This window comes from Panicum virgatum, chromosome 4N (genome assembly GCF_016808335.1).
Source record: "Panicum virgatum strain AP13 chromosome 4N, P.virgatum_v5, whole genome shotgun sequence".
NCBI classification, from domain to species: Eukaryota; Viridiplantae; Streptophyta; class Magnoliopsida; order Poales; family Poaceae; genus Panicum; species Panicum virgatum.
In genome coordinates this window covers 34,323,652-34,339,162 of record NC_053148.1, presented here as the reverse complement: position 1 = coordinate 34,339,162, position 15,511 = coordinate 34,323,652, and the positions used below count along the sequence as shown (strand labels likewise).

General features: G+C 43.6%; 2 protein-coding genes across 2 annotated transcripts; one reads left to right on the top strand and one right to left on the bottom strand.

Annotated features, from left to right (window-relative positions):
- Nucleotides 1–2,897: 2,897 nt before the first annotated feature.
- On the top strand, nt 2,898–5,598 carry LOC120671567 (tyrosine N-monooxygenase-like). The gene is made up of 2 exons (XM_039951939.1): nt 2,898–5,130; nt 5,222–5,598. Exon 1 carries the CDS (start codon nt 3,012–3,014, stop codon nt 4,635–4,637), a length of 1,626 nt encoding a protein of 541 aa, XP_039807873.1. The 5' UTR covers nt 2,898–3,011; the 3' UTR covers nt 4,638–5,130; nt 5,222–5,598.
- A 6,776-nt stretch (nt 5,599–12,374) lies between these two features.
- Nucleotides 12,375–15,109, bottom strand: LOC120669347 (4-hydroxyphenylacetaldehyde oxime monooxygenase-like). Its single transcript, XM_039949116.1, has 3 exons — nt 14,846–15,109; nt 14,292–14,746; nt 12,375–12,996 (listed from the first exon to the last, which is right to left on the bottom strand). The coding sequence occupies exons 1-3, from the start codon at nt 15,107–15,109 to the stop codon at nt 12,375–12,377; spliced, it is 1,341 nt and encodes a 446-aa protein (XP_039805050.1).
- Nucleotides 15,110–15,511: the final 402 nt, after the last annotated feature.

Genomic DNA, 15,511 nt, shown 5'->3' with positions numbered 1-15,511 from the left:
TTTTTCTATTTTATTCCAAATAATCATTTAAATTTTAAATATAGTAAAACAAATAAAAAATAAAACTTCCACACTATGTTTATTGTGAACTATGGATATAGAAAAAATATGCTAAGTATATTTCAGTGTATATAAAGGTTAAAATAGTGGAAACCTTAAGTATGACTTGAATTGCAGGAGATACTATATAGTTATAGCCTTGTATAGAGCACAATTATTTAATGATCTTATGATTCTAAAAGATCTTAAATGAATAATATATAAATAAATTTTAATTTTACCACTAGAACTTTTATATGGAGCTACTCTACAACCGAGGCTTTTTAATAAAATTAAAACTTCTAAATTTTAAAATTAGAGGATTTATAATAATCTTTGAACTATTAAATGATCTTAAATGAAAAAGTTATCAACTATAATGTTTTTGGTCTCGTCCACTCGCATGATTTTAATATAATTTGATTTCATTGTTTTTCTTGCATGGGAACATTTCTAGGGATGCGTCATGCCGTTGCCCATTTCTAAAAATGTATTTTGGAGCCGGTGACACCACCACCCGCCACTAGAATTGCTATTTTCAAAGGCAGGTGATGGCATCACCTACTCCTAAAAATGGTAGCCATTTCACGAGGTGGTGGCGTCACCCACTCCTGAAAATGGTGGCCATTTTTATGAGGCGGGTGACGCCATCACTAGCTTCTAAAAATGCATTTGCAGGGGCGGGTCGGATGCGACAGTCATCTTTAGGCCATCCTTAGAAAAAAATAGAGTAAAATACATGACCGGTTCTTGAACTTATCAGGCTGTGTCATCCCGATCTCTAAACTTATAAAACCAGCAATATGGGTCTTTGAACTTGTCAGAGTGTGTCATCTTGATCTCTAAACTTAGAAAATCCGGAATCCAGATCAGTGCAATAATTAAAAGTGGTTTGAAACCACGTGTTTCCATTAAAAACAAATCCAACAAATAATAGATATAGTTTTAAAACCATAAAAATATCCCTAAGTCCCCAAAATTCTCCGAAAATTCCAAAAAAAATACTAGATACATCGGAGCAAGGGAAGTCTAAATAAAATAATTGGCTCTCATGAAAATATCCCGATTTTCACATTCTTTTATAGTTGAATCGAACTTTTAGAAGCTTCCAAAAATATTTTCATGGGCTCTAATTATTTTGTTTAGGCTCCCAGTGCTCCAATATATCTCTATTGTCTTTTTTGAAATATTCCAAAAAAGATAGTAGAGATACATTGGAGCACGGGTAGCCTAAACAAGATAATTAAAGCTCATGAAAATATTATTGGAAGCTCATAAAAATTACATGTAACTCTAGGAGAATGTGAAAATAAATTTTCATGACCTCCAATTATTTTGTTTAGGCTCCCCTTGCTCCGATGTATCCCTAGCAACCTTTTTTTTTGAAAGTTTTGAGAATTTTGGAGCGCTTAGAGATATTTTTAAGATTTAAAAACTATATCTATTATTTGTTGAATTTATTTTTGAAGTAAAAATATGGTTCAAAACCACTTTTAATTGTTGCACGGACCTGGATTCCTGGTTTTCTAAGCTTAGGGTCCGCGACGGCGATGATACACTCTTACAAGTTCAAAGATTCGGATTCCTAATTTTATAAGTTTGGAGATCGGGATAACCCACCTGACAAGTTCGAGGATCGGCCATGTATTTTACATAAAAAAGGTGTTACTATAAATTATGTTTGCAGTAGTGATTGAGGGTGCCCTTATATCGTATTTTTGACATGGTGAAAGTTGCAGACGACCTTCTTTGCCCTTGTATTTGCCAATAATTTGGTATTATATATATGGCTTGGCACTGAACCTCGAAACATACAGTAAGATGAGGGTTGGATACCAAACCTAACAAAAACACATGATGACTAGATGTACAACGTGGGAATCAGAACACCTAGCACAATCGTCACTGGACTATTCTGTGAATTCCACGGAGCGGCCGGGATGAATACAACTAACTGAACGCCGAACCCATGCTAGTATCAATAATTGAGACACTGGATCATGCGTCTATCACGAGCGATGATAAGGCTTTGCGAGGCAGTGAGGGTTGTTCGTCAAGACAGAACTGGTGGTTGAATGGCATAACATCTAACAGTACATAATATTTCAATAATTTTGGCTTACAAAAGTATGGACACGGCTCAGACTCCTTTTCTCTATCATGGAACTGGCGGGTGACCACATATGTGCGAACTGTTTTTTAGATAAATATGCACCTGCGAGCTCAATTGGTTAGGTTTCCTTATGATAAAACATGTTTACTTAATTCGAGTCTCAATTAGATTTGGTGCGAACATTAATTTCTTGAATAAATGATGTTTTTTTTAATTTTATATGCTAGACCAACTAGACGACGACATCAACATTGTCAATCTTACAAGCTTAGTCTTTCAGAGATTCTCATATATAGCCATGATGTTTGTGGGTTTGGGTGCGTGTGTCTACGACAGCCACAAGTGACAAGTCCATGCAAAAGCTACCAGCAGTCAAGATCGATGCCGTGTCACAAAGGGAAAAGTTTCTAGGTGAAAAAAAACTGAGAAAACCAATAAACATCGATGGTGACATTATTTTTTTTCTAATTATTGAAAATTTCAGTTATTTTGAATTCGTGCTTACCCCTTTTCTCCTACTATATATATCTTCTCATTTCGACTCATTGCGATGTCTTATTTTCCATATTATATTATTTGAAAATAATCTATTTTTGTACAATTTAAGGATTTTTTTAAATTTTATCCGAAGAAAAAATGGTAAACTCAGATTAGTTTCTGAGAAATTCATTAAACGCATTTATCGGTGACCTCCCAAAGTCCCAATTTTTCTCTAACTGTAACTGATAAAGGTTAACCCGTGAGCACTGTAATAATGCGATGTCGAATCTACAGAACTCTGCTATTCTGCTCGGGGTAGGCCGCTGAAGAGCTCATCGATCAGTTCGATCTCCAACGCTCCCATCCTGCAAAACTGAACATGGCAATGGAGGCGGTGGCCGCTGCCTCCCCGTCGCTTGGAGCCTCCTTGCCCTCCTCCACCGTCCTCAAAGCGTTACTGCTCATGCTGATGCTGGCGTACCTCGTCCAAACCCTCGTGCGGTGGCGAAAGAGCATGTGCACCGCGCCGCTCCCTCCAGGGCCCATGCCGTGGCCCCTCGTCGGCAACCTGCCGGAGATGCTTTTCAGCGGCAAGCCTGCGTTCCGGTGGATCCACCTCGTTATGGAGAAGACGGGCACCGACATCGCCTGCGTGAAGCTAGGCGGCGTCCACGTCATCCCCGTCACCTGCCCCAAGATCGCACGGGAGGTGCTCAAGGAGCAGGACGCCAACTTCGCCTCCCGGCCGCTGACCATGGCCTCCAGGACATTCAGCAGAGGCTACACGGACGCCGTGATGTCCCCCTACGGCGAGCAGTGGAGGAAGATGCGCCGCGTGCTCACCTCCGAGATCGTCTGCCCCTCCCGCCACAAGTGGCTCCACGGCAAGCGCGCCGACGAGGCCGACAACCTCACCCGCTACGTCTACAACCTCGCCGGAGCGGGGTCCGGCGGCGCCGTCGACGTTAGGCACGTCGCACGCCACTACTGCGGAAACGTCGTCCGCCGCCTCGTCTTCGGCAGGCGCTACTTCGGCGAGCCGCGGCGCGACGGCGGCCCTGGCCCGCTGGAGGTGCAGCACGTGGACGCAGTGTTCGCCTCCCTGGGGCTCCTCTACGCCTTCTGCGTCTCCGACTACCTGCCATGGCTGCTGGGCCTCGACCTCGACGGCCACGAGAGGATGGTCAGGGAGGCCAACGAGAAGGTGACCAGGCTGCACGACGCGTTCATCGACGAGCGGTGGAGGCAGTGGAAGAGCGGCGAGAGGCGGGAGCTCGAGGACCTGCTCGACGTGCTCATTAGCCTCGGAGATGCCGAGGGCAAACCGGTGCTCACCATCGAGGAGGTCAAAGCTCAGTCGCAGGACATCATGTTGGCGGCCATGGACAACCCGTCGAACGCGGTGGAGTGGACTCTGGCCGAGATGGTGAACGGCCCGGAGATGCTGAGGAAGGCGGTGGGGGAGATCGACGGCGTCGTCGGCCGGGACCGGCTGGTGCAGGAGTCCGACATCCCGCGGCTCAGCTACCTCAAGGCCTGCATCCGCGAGGCATTCCGCCTCCACCCCGTCTCGCCGTTCAACGTGCCCCACGTCGCGCTCGCCGACGCCACCGTGGCCGGCTACCACATCCCCAAGGGCAGCCACGTCATCCTCAGCCGCATCGGCCTCGGCCGCAACCCTGCCGTCTGGGACGACCCGCTCCGCTTCAACCCTGACCGACACCTCGCCTGTGATCCGACGGCGGATGTCACGCTCGACGAGAAAGACCTGAGGTTCATCTCTTTCAGCACCGGCCGCCGCGGCTGCATTGCCGCTCCGCTTGGCACGGCCATGAGCGTCATGCTCTTTGGCAGGCTCTTGCAGGGGTTCTCCTGGAGCAAGCCGTCAGGGATGACAGCCGTCGACCTCAGCGAGTCGCGGCACGACACTTTCATGGCCAAGCCGCTGGTGCTGCACGCCGAGCCACGGCTGCCGGCGCACCTCTACTCGGCCGTCTCTATGTGATTCATCCCTAATTGCTATCAAGCATGTAGAAGATTCCTTAGCCTATATTATATTGTTTATTTCTTTCAAAAAATATTATATTGTTTATTACACACATAAAGCCAAATTAACAATAGGATCAGGCCATGTTCAGATGTAAACTATTTTTTTAGTCTTAGTGAACAAGTATGATTTCGCAAAATAACGAAGGTTTTAGAGAACTAAGATCTGTACTGTCTGGATGCAACAATTTTTTATTAATTTAGAGGATGATGATATTGATTAAATTGCACCCCAGATGGAGTGGAACAACGAGGATGACGTTCTAAGTCCAATCTGGGGACGACGAGTCCAACATCGGCGTCGAATCTAGGGACGAGGACAGCCCTATGATTGGACAAGGGCCTTGGGTAGGAAACAGGTGGCATGATCCACTTATTCCACACCTGTTCCACCAAGAGAAAGCTGTTCAAGGGAGGAATTTTATTCGGATTACGAACCGAATTCATGTCAGGTAATGAATACCTGATTAATTACAACCAAACATTTACTATCTTTTTCATAGACTATGGGCAATGACTTGCCGGATCGTATGAACCATGTAGGCGGCTCCGACTGGAAGGAGTAAGCGCTGACGCCGACCCCCTAGCACCACAGAGGAAGACAATGAAAGCTTAGATCTGGATCCTGCAAGTACAACCTCTGACAACCAAAACAAAAGGAATAGAGATCAATGAGGAAGAAACCAATACCCCAAAGGGCAATGGACGATCAATGCAGTTAGCGTGGCAGGAGAGCCCATACATCCTCCGGAGATTGTAGCAAAGTTTTGGAATGCTATCGGTGCTATAATCAAAACAAATGTGGTTTTTGGATCCAACGATCTCCAATTGGACGCTAGTTCCTGAGGGGAAGAAAGAAGCGATGTGGCAATTGTTTAGCAGAACTCTTATTCTGCCTAGAGAACTAAAAATCAAGTAAAGTATTATGCTTGGAAGATGTGGGGTAAAACTTTCCGCCAGTGGAAGGGCCAACTGAATACCCAGTATATCTAGAAGGGTCGAACGCCATTTGCAGATTATGGGAATATCACACTAACACAATGGGAAGAGTTTGTTTGATAAAAGACCACTGAAGAAGCTCTATCCCTAAGCCAGAAGAATCGAGATCTAGCATTGAGCAACATACATAAAGCCCACCATGGGCTAGGTGGGTGCCAAAGGAAGGTCGACCAGTGGCGGCGTGAAAGAGAGGCGGCAAGAGCTGCCGGGCAGCCCGACCCTTATGAAGGCTTGGACGAATGTGGCTGGCGGTGGCTTCAAGCAAGGAAGATAAATATAGTTGAAGGAAAACCAAAATTTGATAAACTAAAGACGGAAGCTGTGGCAGAAAAAAGGTTACAACTTGCCTTGCTTCAGAGAAAAAGGTCAGTTCAAACCCCATAGGGAGAAGAATGTGCTCAGTACAACCATTGGCTCCAACGAGCATGGAGGCCGCATCAGAGGCCTATCCTCTAAGCTGAGCATCATGGATGGGTTCGAGAATTACCGGGCAAGGTACAGGAGCCATGAACACTACAAAGAAGAAATCGTAGCAGCAGCAGAGAATGAAATGCACTCTAAGTTTAAGGATTTGTTCATGGTAACACTTGCGGAGTAGCAGTAGTTGGGGTTACTTTGGTTAAACCCATTGCAAGAGGTGGGGCATCAACAGATGGTGGTCATGCCCCCTGTGGTGCATGGCCAAGCGAGTACGTGTGTTCAGAGCAGTGTCGCCTTGACCACAGGACAGCCATACCTCTACTCCCTACTTGTTGCTCTATCCGATCGGCAGAGCTAGGAAGACAAAAGAACTTGCCAAAGCCCGTGTGGAGCCCATGGGGGTTTATTTGGGTGGAAACCAATCCCGCCCCTATATGCATTCGTACAAGTAGAGAGACTATTGAATTCAATCTATGAGTATATTGAGATAGACATCCTCACTACATATGGGAAGAATTGTTTTGGAGAATGTGTCGGCAACACTATTACATGGCATAAGCGAGATATCGTACTGGCAGCTTCGAATCGTACCTTGCCAACAACAACAACAACAACAACAACAACAACAGAGCATACTCTACCGGCTCTGCCATCATCACATGCCCCATTATAACCGCCGGCTCGGACATCGCCACCACTGCGAGAGCCATCACCACAGGCCCCACTGTTACCACTAGCTTGAACATCGCCACCACCATGAGAGCCATCACCACAGGCCCCACTATCACCACCTGCTCGAACATTGCCACCACCACGACAGCCATCACCACGGGCCCCGTTATCGCTACCACCGGCTCCGGTTGCCCGATCACGAGAGCATACTCCACCGGCTCCACCACCGGCCCCAGCTTCGCCAGCACCATAAGAACAAAGGCTTCCTCGAGTTTTACGGGCTATCTAGAACCAGAAGGAAGGGTTAGATATTATGGACAGATGGCACATCGTAATCAAGAAACCTGATGAAAAGTTAAAGTCAATGGATAATCCGGCAAATTCTAGTGCTAGCAGACGATCAGGCTTTTCTGTGCCCCGCACTGATATGGAGCACAAATAGTAGATCGGGGTTGATGACATCAAGACTTAGATGATGCTCCTATAAAGTTTCAGTACGGTAAAGACTTTCTATCGGACTGGGCAATATGTGATCTCCCAAGTTACATGCAGAGGATGCATAAATTGGTATAAGAGGGCATGTAGACTTGGACTCCAAACCAAATATGCTCCGCACCATCCGGATGTATTCAGGGTTAAAGGCATCAAATCCATGATATTAAGTCCCATTTTGAAGACATCCAAAAACATGTACCGCCTCAAAGAACTTGGTGTTGAGATGGATCAACTCTGGTGCATGTAAGTGACTTGTCAATAATATGTTGTATATAATGGCCTAAAGTACTTGTTGACACCGGATTTTGGTCAGCAAATCCGATGTGATATTAAATGAGCAGAAGGCCATCAGCACCCGGTACACATCAGCAAGGCATGTCAGCCGTGCAAGATTTTGATACATGATGATTTGAGTTAAGCTGGAGTTCACATGTGTAGAGGTAACGAAGTCAAGAATATTTGGTCTGGTTTGCATGAGCATATATAGTCACACGTGAAGAAAAAAGGAAATAATGATTAGCACCTGGCCATATATTTTATTATTGTTGGTAGAAGATGTTACCGATGAATTTGAGGGATATTCTTTGATATATATTTGGAGGCGCATGCTGATCACGTAAAGGCAAGAAGAATAAAGAAAGAGAAGGATGGCGTCAAGAAAGGCAATCCAGCATGCGCATACATCAGAATAAATAATCAGATTGCTACATGGAGAAGGATGCAAAGGAGATGCATATCCACATACGTGAGGCATGGCCGCATGGCGCCATGTGCATGGACTCTCCGCATGATTTATATGGACGAGGCAAAGGTGATTAAATTAAACTGCCGCACGGAAAGGAGAAGTCCAGGATAATCGTGCGTGCAAATTGAGGAAGCTTTATTAGCAAGGACTCTATATAAGGGAAATTAGAATCCGTGTATCTTAATATTTCTTTTTTGTTTAGATATTTCTTCTTTAGCAAGTTTGGTGTGCCCTGACTGGGTAGGTTGTCTAGGCTATAAATATGTACTCCCATTCATTGTGAAAGGTTTGTCACACGACTAATACAAACACATTTACTTTCTCAAGTACCTTTACCTTTCTGCCCTAGGAGTAGAAGTAATGTAGATTTTTGATGAGTTCTTCAGCAAGCTGGGCTACATCGTCTCGACCTCCAGTTCGCCGCGGTCTTCGACTACCAGGAGTTCTAGGCTTTAACCACCGAGCTCATCGCTGTGGTTTCGTCTTGATTCGCTTACGAGTTATCGGGTATCCCAGATCTCAATTTCCGGGCGCATCGCTGTCATTGAATCTAGTTCTTATCCATCATTTATCGAGTACCTTTGGATCTTCGGCCGACGACACATTCGCTTCTGCCTGGATCTACGGTATTCACCAGTTATCGATTTTGCCCTATCTTGTGAGCGTTATCTCTTGCTAGATGTGGTAGAATCACAATTATCCTAGCCTCGAGTAAGATTGCATTGGCTGATTTATCTTTAATCTATCATCTTGTTGTTCAGATTGATTTAATTAGCTTTATCTTGATAAAATAGATGATAGATTGTTCAACAGCATGTTGCATCTTAATCTTGGCTGCTTCTCAAGTGTTATCGAGAACGAGTTCTATTGTGGATAGATCTATTGGCTGGTGAGATTAGATTAATCTTTTGCTAGTAATATTTCTAGACTGCAACTTCCGGAAGCATCGCTGTCGTTTCATCTAGAAATACTGGTGGTAATGTTAGTCGAAGCATCATTGGCTTATGGTCTTGTTCATGTGGATTAAAAGCCCAATGTCACTCTGATTTCTATATCGGCTTCCGAGCCGATAGCTCCTGAGCTTTATTATCATTAATTGCATAAATGTAGTTCGGAGAACCGATGAGTTGCTTATACTCATCAGGATGTTAGAAATCGGCCTCATGGTGAACTGTGCTGTTATTCTATTGTGCTGTTATCATGGCCGATTATTCATTTATCATGTTTTATTCTATTGTGTTGTTATCGCTACTGGTGCCAGGATGAAATCGACATTGGCCGATCCCCTTTGACCTTAGAAGAATTATCTTCACCTTGTCAGTTGAATGGTCAAACTGACTGGCACGCTTTGTTTGCATTCTGAAGCTTTGGCGAACAGTGCCTTTAGATTCCAATGCGTTGATTTTTGTGTCAACAGTACTATATATGCATAAATATTAAATTGTCATACATTATATTCTACAGGATGCAAATAATGGATGCCATTATTCAAAGCAAAAGGTCCGGTACCTTGACCCATTAGTGATATGCGAGTCCTTGCACGCCGGGTCAAGATGGATGAAGGATGATGATGACTTCCTAAAGCCGATTAAAACACGCATAGAAAAACAAAAAAGAATGAATTAATTTTCACCAAGAGACCATGAAAAGGGTTGTGGCCTACATATCGCTTATGATGACATGATGGAAAGATATGGATGTCATATATGCGCTATACCATATCTAGTAAGTCTAATATCTATCATTTGATATAATAAACACTTGCTCCTATCCATGGCTACAAATCGCATATAATATTTTTTTCTTTTTCAGGAATCATTAGTTTGCTTTCCAAGTACAACCAAAGCTTGGAAAAGTCCTCGTATTTGACTCCTTGGATTGGCCAAAGAGTAGATAAGAAGAATTTACATAAATCCTAGGATTGTGAGTGAATTTCTTATCTTGCCTATGTACATCGTGCTAATTTCTCCACAGAAGTATACATATATAAATTAACTTCACATTTCTTTCAATTTAAAATAGGGCTTACCGGTACTACATTTACAAAGGAGGAGCTCATTCCACCAAATGTGTATTGTGGATACTACATTTGAAAGCATATGAGGGTGCAAGAAAGATACACTACTGATCCCGAACGTGTAAGAGGGTACTCTTTGTTAGGAATAGATGCATATATGTATATTGTTTTTAATTGTAACTAATAGTTGCTTAATTTTACCATGGCATCAAAAATTGCAGATTCACCCGAAAAAGCATGTTGGTTGGCTCCAAGAGAAAACAACTTCTAAATATAGTCAATGATTTGTGCCATTTCATTCTGCATGCAGTGGTCAATGTGAGGGGCAATTTTTTTTACCATGCACAAGAATTAGCAATGGAAGATAAATACACTAGACTTGGTGAGTGGCACAATGAAGAGCATCGTGCCGCCTCTAGTAGCAATCCTAGGGAATTAAAAAAATGTATTCAATGTGCCATTTAACGTTGTACTCTAGTAATTTTTATTTTAATATAATTTAATTTTATATCTGTAAGTATTTTTATTTATCAAATATATTCCATATCTAAATCGCGAACTAGCTTGATATATTGGCGAGAATCCTAATTTTAAAAAATAGCAGGAAACATAATTGAAGATTTCAAATTTGAATCGATGAATTTTTTGGCTTGGTTGGGAAAATATTTCCAGATGCGGGTCACCCCTCACGCCCCTGGAAATGCATATATATGAGCGGGTCACCCCCAACCGCCCCTGAAAATCGATTTGTAAGGGCAGGTGTGGGGGAAGGGAGATCCGCCCCTACAAATTCATTTCCGAAAACGTATGGGGTGACCCGTCCTGGAAATGGATATTCAGGGGCGGGTACATTACCCGCAACCACAAACAGTATTTTTAGCTACGAAAAACAGAGATGCGTGTGCTACCCGCCTCTAAAAATTGATTTTTACCCGCCCCTACAAATGCTTTCTGTAGTTAAGTCAATTTGTTTTTAGCAACTATATATTTCGTGTAAGTAAAACACAGACCATGATCGTAAGATCTCATATGGTCGTTAGCCATCAAGTGGAATCTCCTCCGTAAATAGTGGCCCCATGCACTCTTTGAAAAACAAAACAAGAACAAAGAGGAACTTCCCTATGTATCCAACCTATTGCCCGCGCGCTCTCTATATCTTAATGTTCACATGAACAATAGCGCCCCCCTTCTCACCCCCTAAGCCCAAAAAGAATCCAAAAGTAGTTAAGGGTGCTAAGTAAAAACTTATAGTAGTTTATTTTAGAGAGTTTAATCATTTTCATATATTATATATTAGGGGTTTGCTACGGTACACCTTTTACCTCTTAGGAGGTAAGAGGTTAGATAAATCTGGATCTTTGAATTTTGAAAGAGAAACTAATTAATTGAAATAAATTTCCGGCTATTCAGTTCATCATGCATGCGGCCATGCAGGTGTTTGGCGAGTGGCGTGAGCGCCTCCTCTTCCTCCTCCGAAGTTGTTGGATCTACGTGCACATTCGTGTTACAATTTTTTTTCTAAAATAGCGAACAACTAGATATGTGTTTTCGATGTTATCATTATGCATATCCACTTGTTTCTCAATTCCAATCAATTAGATCCATTGTGGTGATAGGTAACAATAGCAGAATAGCTATTTGTTCAGAGTTATGACTGGTTGCATTTTTAAAATGCTCCTATGCATCATGGAGGCGGACACTAGCACGTACAAAACAGGCCTTGGCCAACTGTTGTTACTTGGCTAGCTAGTAAACTGCTGTAGGTGTACCTTATTACTAGCATTTCGCAATAAAAAGCAACTGAAAGAATTGCCAAATGGTACATTAGAGCCCCCTTGAACAAAAAATATGTTCCTAATAACAAACAAAAGACCAAACATATAGAAAACAAATTGTTACACTCCCAGATGTACCATGACGAGATTGGCAAAAAAAAAAACGGTGCATGCAATCTGCTCGTGGTTGTGTGACCTAACTGGAGAGGATAAAAAAATATTACACGCATGTCTCCATCTAATTCCCATGGCCAGGCATCACGTGGCCGGGGAAAAACTAATCATGCATGCATGTTAGATCTAATTCTTTATTTTATGATTTAAAATATTTATAATAAATATTTAAATTATTACTTCTTAGGAGGTAATATGATATTAGATCAACGGTCCATAGTCACTTCGGTGTACCATAGCAAAACCCTATATATTATTATGAAACATATATTTTAGAAGAAAAATATCCACAATACTGAACCTAGAATAATTTAGGGATGCAGAATACGTAATTCCTTTGATACAAAGACAATGACAACGAATATAACCTTCAGCTTAATTTGTTGAATGTGCATTAGTTCAATAACTAGCAGTCTGGTACCTCCTTGGCACCAACATGAGTGGTGACTTCTTTTGGAACGCCAGGCTCCCTGCCTCCTCCATGCTTATGTCCTCCTTTGCCACACCCTCAGGGAGTTCCCACTCAAAACAGCATAGCAGGTTGGCCAAGATGAACTCCATGTTAGTCACAGCCATGGCCATGCCAGGGCAAATCCGGCGACCTGAGCCAAACGGCATGAACTCGAAATGTGTGCCATTGAAGTCAGTGTTTGACCCTATGAACCTCCCCAGGTTGAACTCCTCTGGATCTTTCCAAATGTTAGGGTCCCTGCTGATTGCCCATGTGTTCACGATAATTCTTGTATTTGGAACATCATATCCCGAGATATTAACCTGCTGAGTGGTCTCCCTTGGAAGTAGCAGAGTTAAGGGAGGGTGCATCCGCAGGGTTTCCTTCACAACCATCTTCAGACTCTTGAGCTTGGACATATCATCACGTGAAGCCCTCTGTTTGCTTCCTACCACAGCTCTGATCTCGTCCTGTACATTCTTCAGCACCCCCGGGTGTTGGATCATTTCTGACATCGCCCACACCATGGTGATGGCGCTTGTGTTAATTCCGCCGATAAAGGTATATATCCTGGGAGATCAAGTAGCAATATCTCGATTTGTTAACTGAAATAAGTTTGCGGTGGTTTTGCGGGCACACAAGGAGGGATAGAGTCCGTAACGAAGTTATTCGGGAAAGGGTAGGGGTGGCACTAATTGAGGAGAAACTTACCCAACATCGGTTGAGATGGTATGAACATGTCCAACGGAGACCTCCGGAGGCGCCGGTGCGTAGTGGGATGTTAAAGCGTGTTGATAAGGTAAAGAGGGGTAGAGGTAGACCTAAACTGATTTGGGACGAGTCGGTTAAGAGAGATCTTAAAGATTGGGATATCTCTGAGGAGTTAGCTTTCGATAGGAGCGCTTGGAGACTAGCTATCAACATGACTGAACTATGACCTTTGTGTCTTTTGGGTTTCATCTCTAGCCTACCCCAACTCGAGTGGGACAAAATGCTATGTTGTTGATGTTGTTGTTGTTAACTGAAACAAGTTTATGTACAGTGTACAGTCCACGAAAATATGTCAAAAAGGTACCAAAATAACTTGGGTTTGGTAACTACATGTTAAAAATGTTCTCGTTCTTTGAAGTCCCAAGGGGCATTCTTAAAAACCTAGATTACTATTGTTCTAGATTTTTGTTTGGCATAGTGATTAATATAAAAAGAAATATAGACCATACATGTGGAGTATAATTTGCACAACACCTCCGGCCTAAATTAAATCAACCTAAGTGAAGGACCAAGGAGCCTTTAGAATAACAAACTTGGATATATAGAATAAATGCCTTCTAAGTAAATGGTTGTTTAATTGATTAATCGCTAATACAGAGGGTTTAATTTGGCAAAATATTCTAAGGAACAAGTACCATTCGTGCTTATCTTATCTCAGTTCCACTAAATTAAACATATCTTTCTGGATTGCAAACTAACAAAATGGCATGAGCTGGTTCCAAGGGTTGCAAATATAAATTTGAATGAGTAGCAAGATGACTTTCCATGTGTTTTTTTTTTTTTTGCATAAGCAGAGACAATTCATAATATGTTTAGTGCATTGATAAATCATATTATCATCCCAGGTAACCATTATATTTGGAAAGTAAAGCTCCTTCTCAACATTAAAATCTTCATGTGCTACTTATATATGGAGTAGTCCTAACAAAAGAAAACCTAGCTAAGAGAAAATGGAAATGTAACTTAAAATGTCGTCATGCTTGGTTGAAGCAGCGGCTAGAATAATTTTGTTCCTTGATTAAAAAACATAAGGTAGAAAAGCTGAAGCTCAAAATAAGATCGTCATGCTTTTAGACATAATAACTGAGGAAAACTTCAGACTTACAAAGAGCATAGCCTTCACATGGTCACGGGTGAAAGGCACCACACTCCCGTCGCCCTTCCATAGCTCAATCAGTGCTTGCACTAGGTCTGATCCGCAGTTTTCGCCATCAAGCTTGTTGCAAGTGGTGCTCAGGTGCTGATCGATGACTGCATCAAAGAAGGCATCGAGCCTCCTGAATATCCTGTCACGACGGGCGACGAGGCCCGTCAGGCGGTCAACAAGACGGCCAGCGGTGTTGGGGAAGAAATGCTCGGCGGAGAAGCTGCCTAGCATGTCCATCGCTTCACTGAACATGTCCAGGAACTGCATCTTGAAGTGCTCCGTTCCATAGAGTTTCCCGAACACCACCGTGCCGATGATGCCATCCACGGCGCCGAAGATGTGCTCGTCGAGCGTCACCGGGTTCGGCCCGGCACAGCTCAGGTTTTCAACAAGCTTGTCCACCTAACAACAAGTGTTTGAGGGCTTGAGGCATTGCAACATTTGATCGAGACGCTGCCACAAATTTTGGTAGCTCACTGTCATGGAGTGATGGAGAATTACCTGAGCTTCCCTGGCGTCCCAGGCCGCCTGCACACGGCGCATGCTCAGCAGCTCGAGGATGAAGAGCTTGCGCATCTCGCGGACGTGGTCGCCGTAAGGGGCGAAGGCGATGTCCTTGTACCCGTATGTCAGCCGGCGCGGCCCCGGCATGGCTGGCCAGCTGCAGCAATGCGCGTCGTGCGTCCTCATGACCTCCCTCGCAGCCTCCGGCGAGCACACCACCACCATCGGCACGGAGCCCAGGCGCAGCAGCATGACCGGCATAGTTTAACGTTCACTTGCAGATGCTTGCGCCTAACGGTTCAGGATGAAGACCATCTTGACAGAATATATGAAGTGCTTTTCACACAAGCACAAATGTCAATGGCATCGTCTGGTTTGCACGCCACTTGTGCCACACCACTACTTACCGCCTCCTCAGCTTCGGCAGCCTATATCCATCCGCGGCGGTAGCGTCAGCGTCCACCCAGTAGTTGAAGTAGATGGTCTCTTCTTGAGACCCATACACCCAATCTACCACCTCTTTTTTTATGAGCCGGTTATTGGTGTAAAGACCTCCACCACTGAGCTTCTTAAAATCATCACGCCCAGGAAAACTCTTTGCGATTGGATGCAAAATCTTGCTCCCTCCATACTCACAGTAAATGCAGCGAGTTTACAGTACAT

Bases quoted from the DNA above. Each gene is read 5' to 3' on its own strand.
- LOC120671567 (XM_039951939.1), top strand. From the start codon at position 3,012: ATGGCAATGGAGGCGGTGGCCGCTGCCTCCCCGTCGCTTGGAGCCTCC.
- LOC120669347 (XM_039949116.1), bottom strand. From the start codon at position 15,109: ATGCCGGTCATGCTGCTGCGCCTGGGCTCCGTGCCGATGGTGGTGGTG. The intron at 14,747-14,845 runs GTAATTCTCCAT...ACTTGTTGTTAG, and splicing joins GGGACGCCAGGGAAGCTCAG to GTGGACAAGCTTGTTGAAAA. The intron at 12,997-14,291 runs GTTTTCCTCAGT...TTGATCTCCCAG, and splicing joins ATGCTCTTTGTAAGTCTGAA to GATATATACCTTTATCGGCG.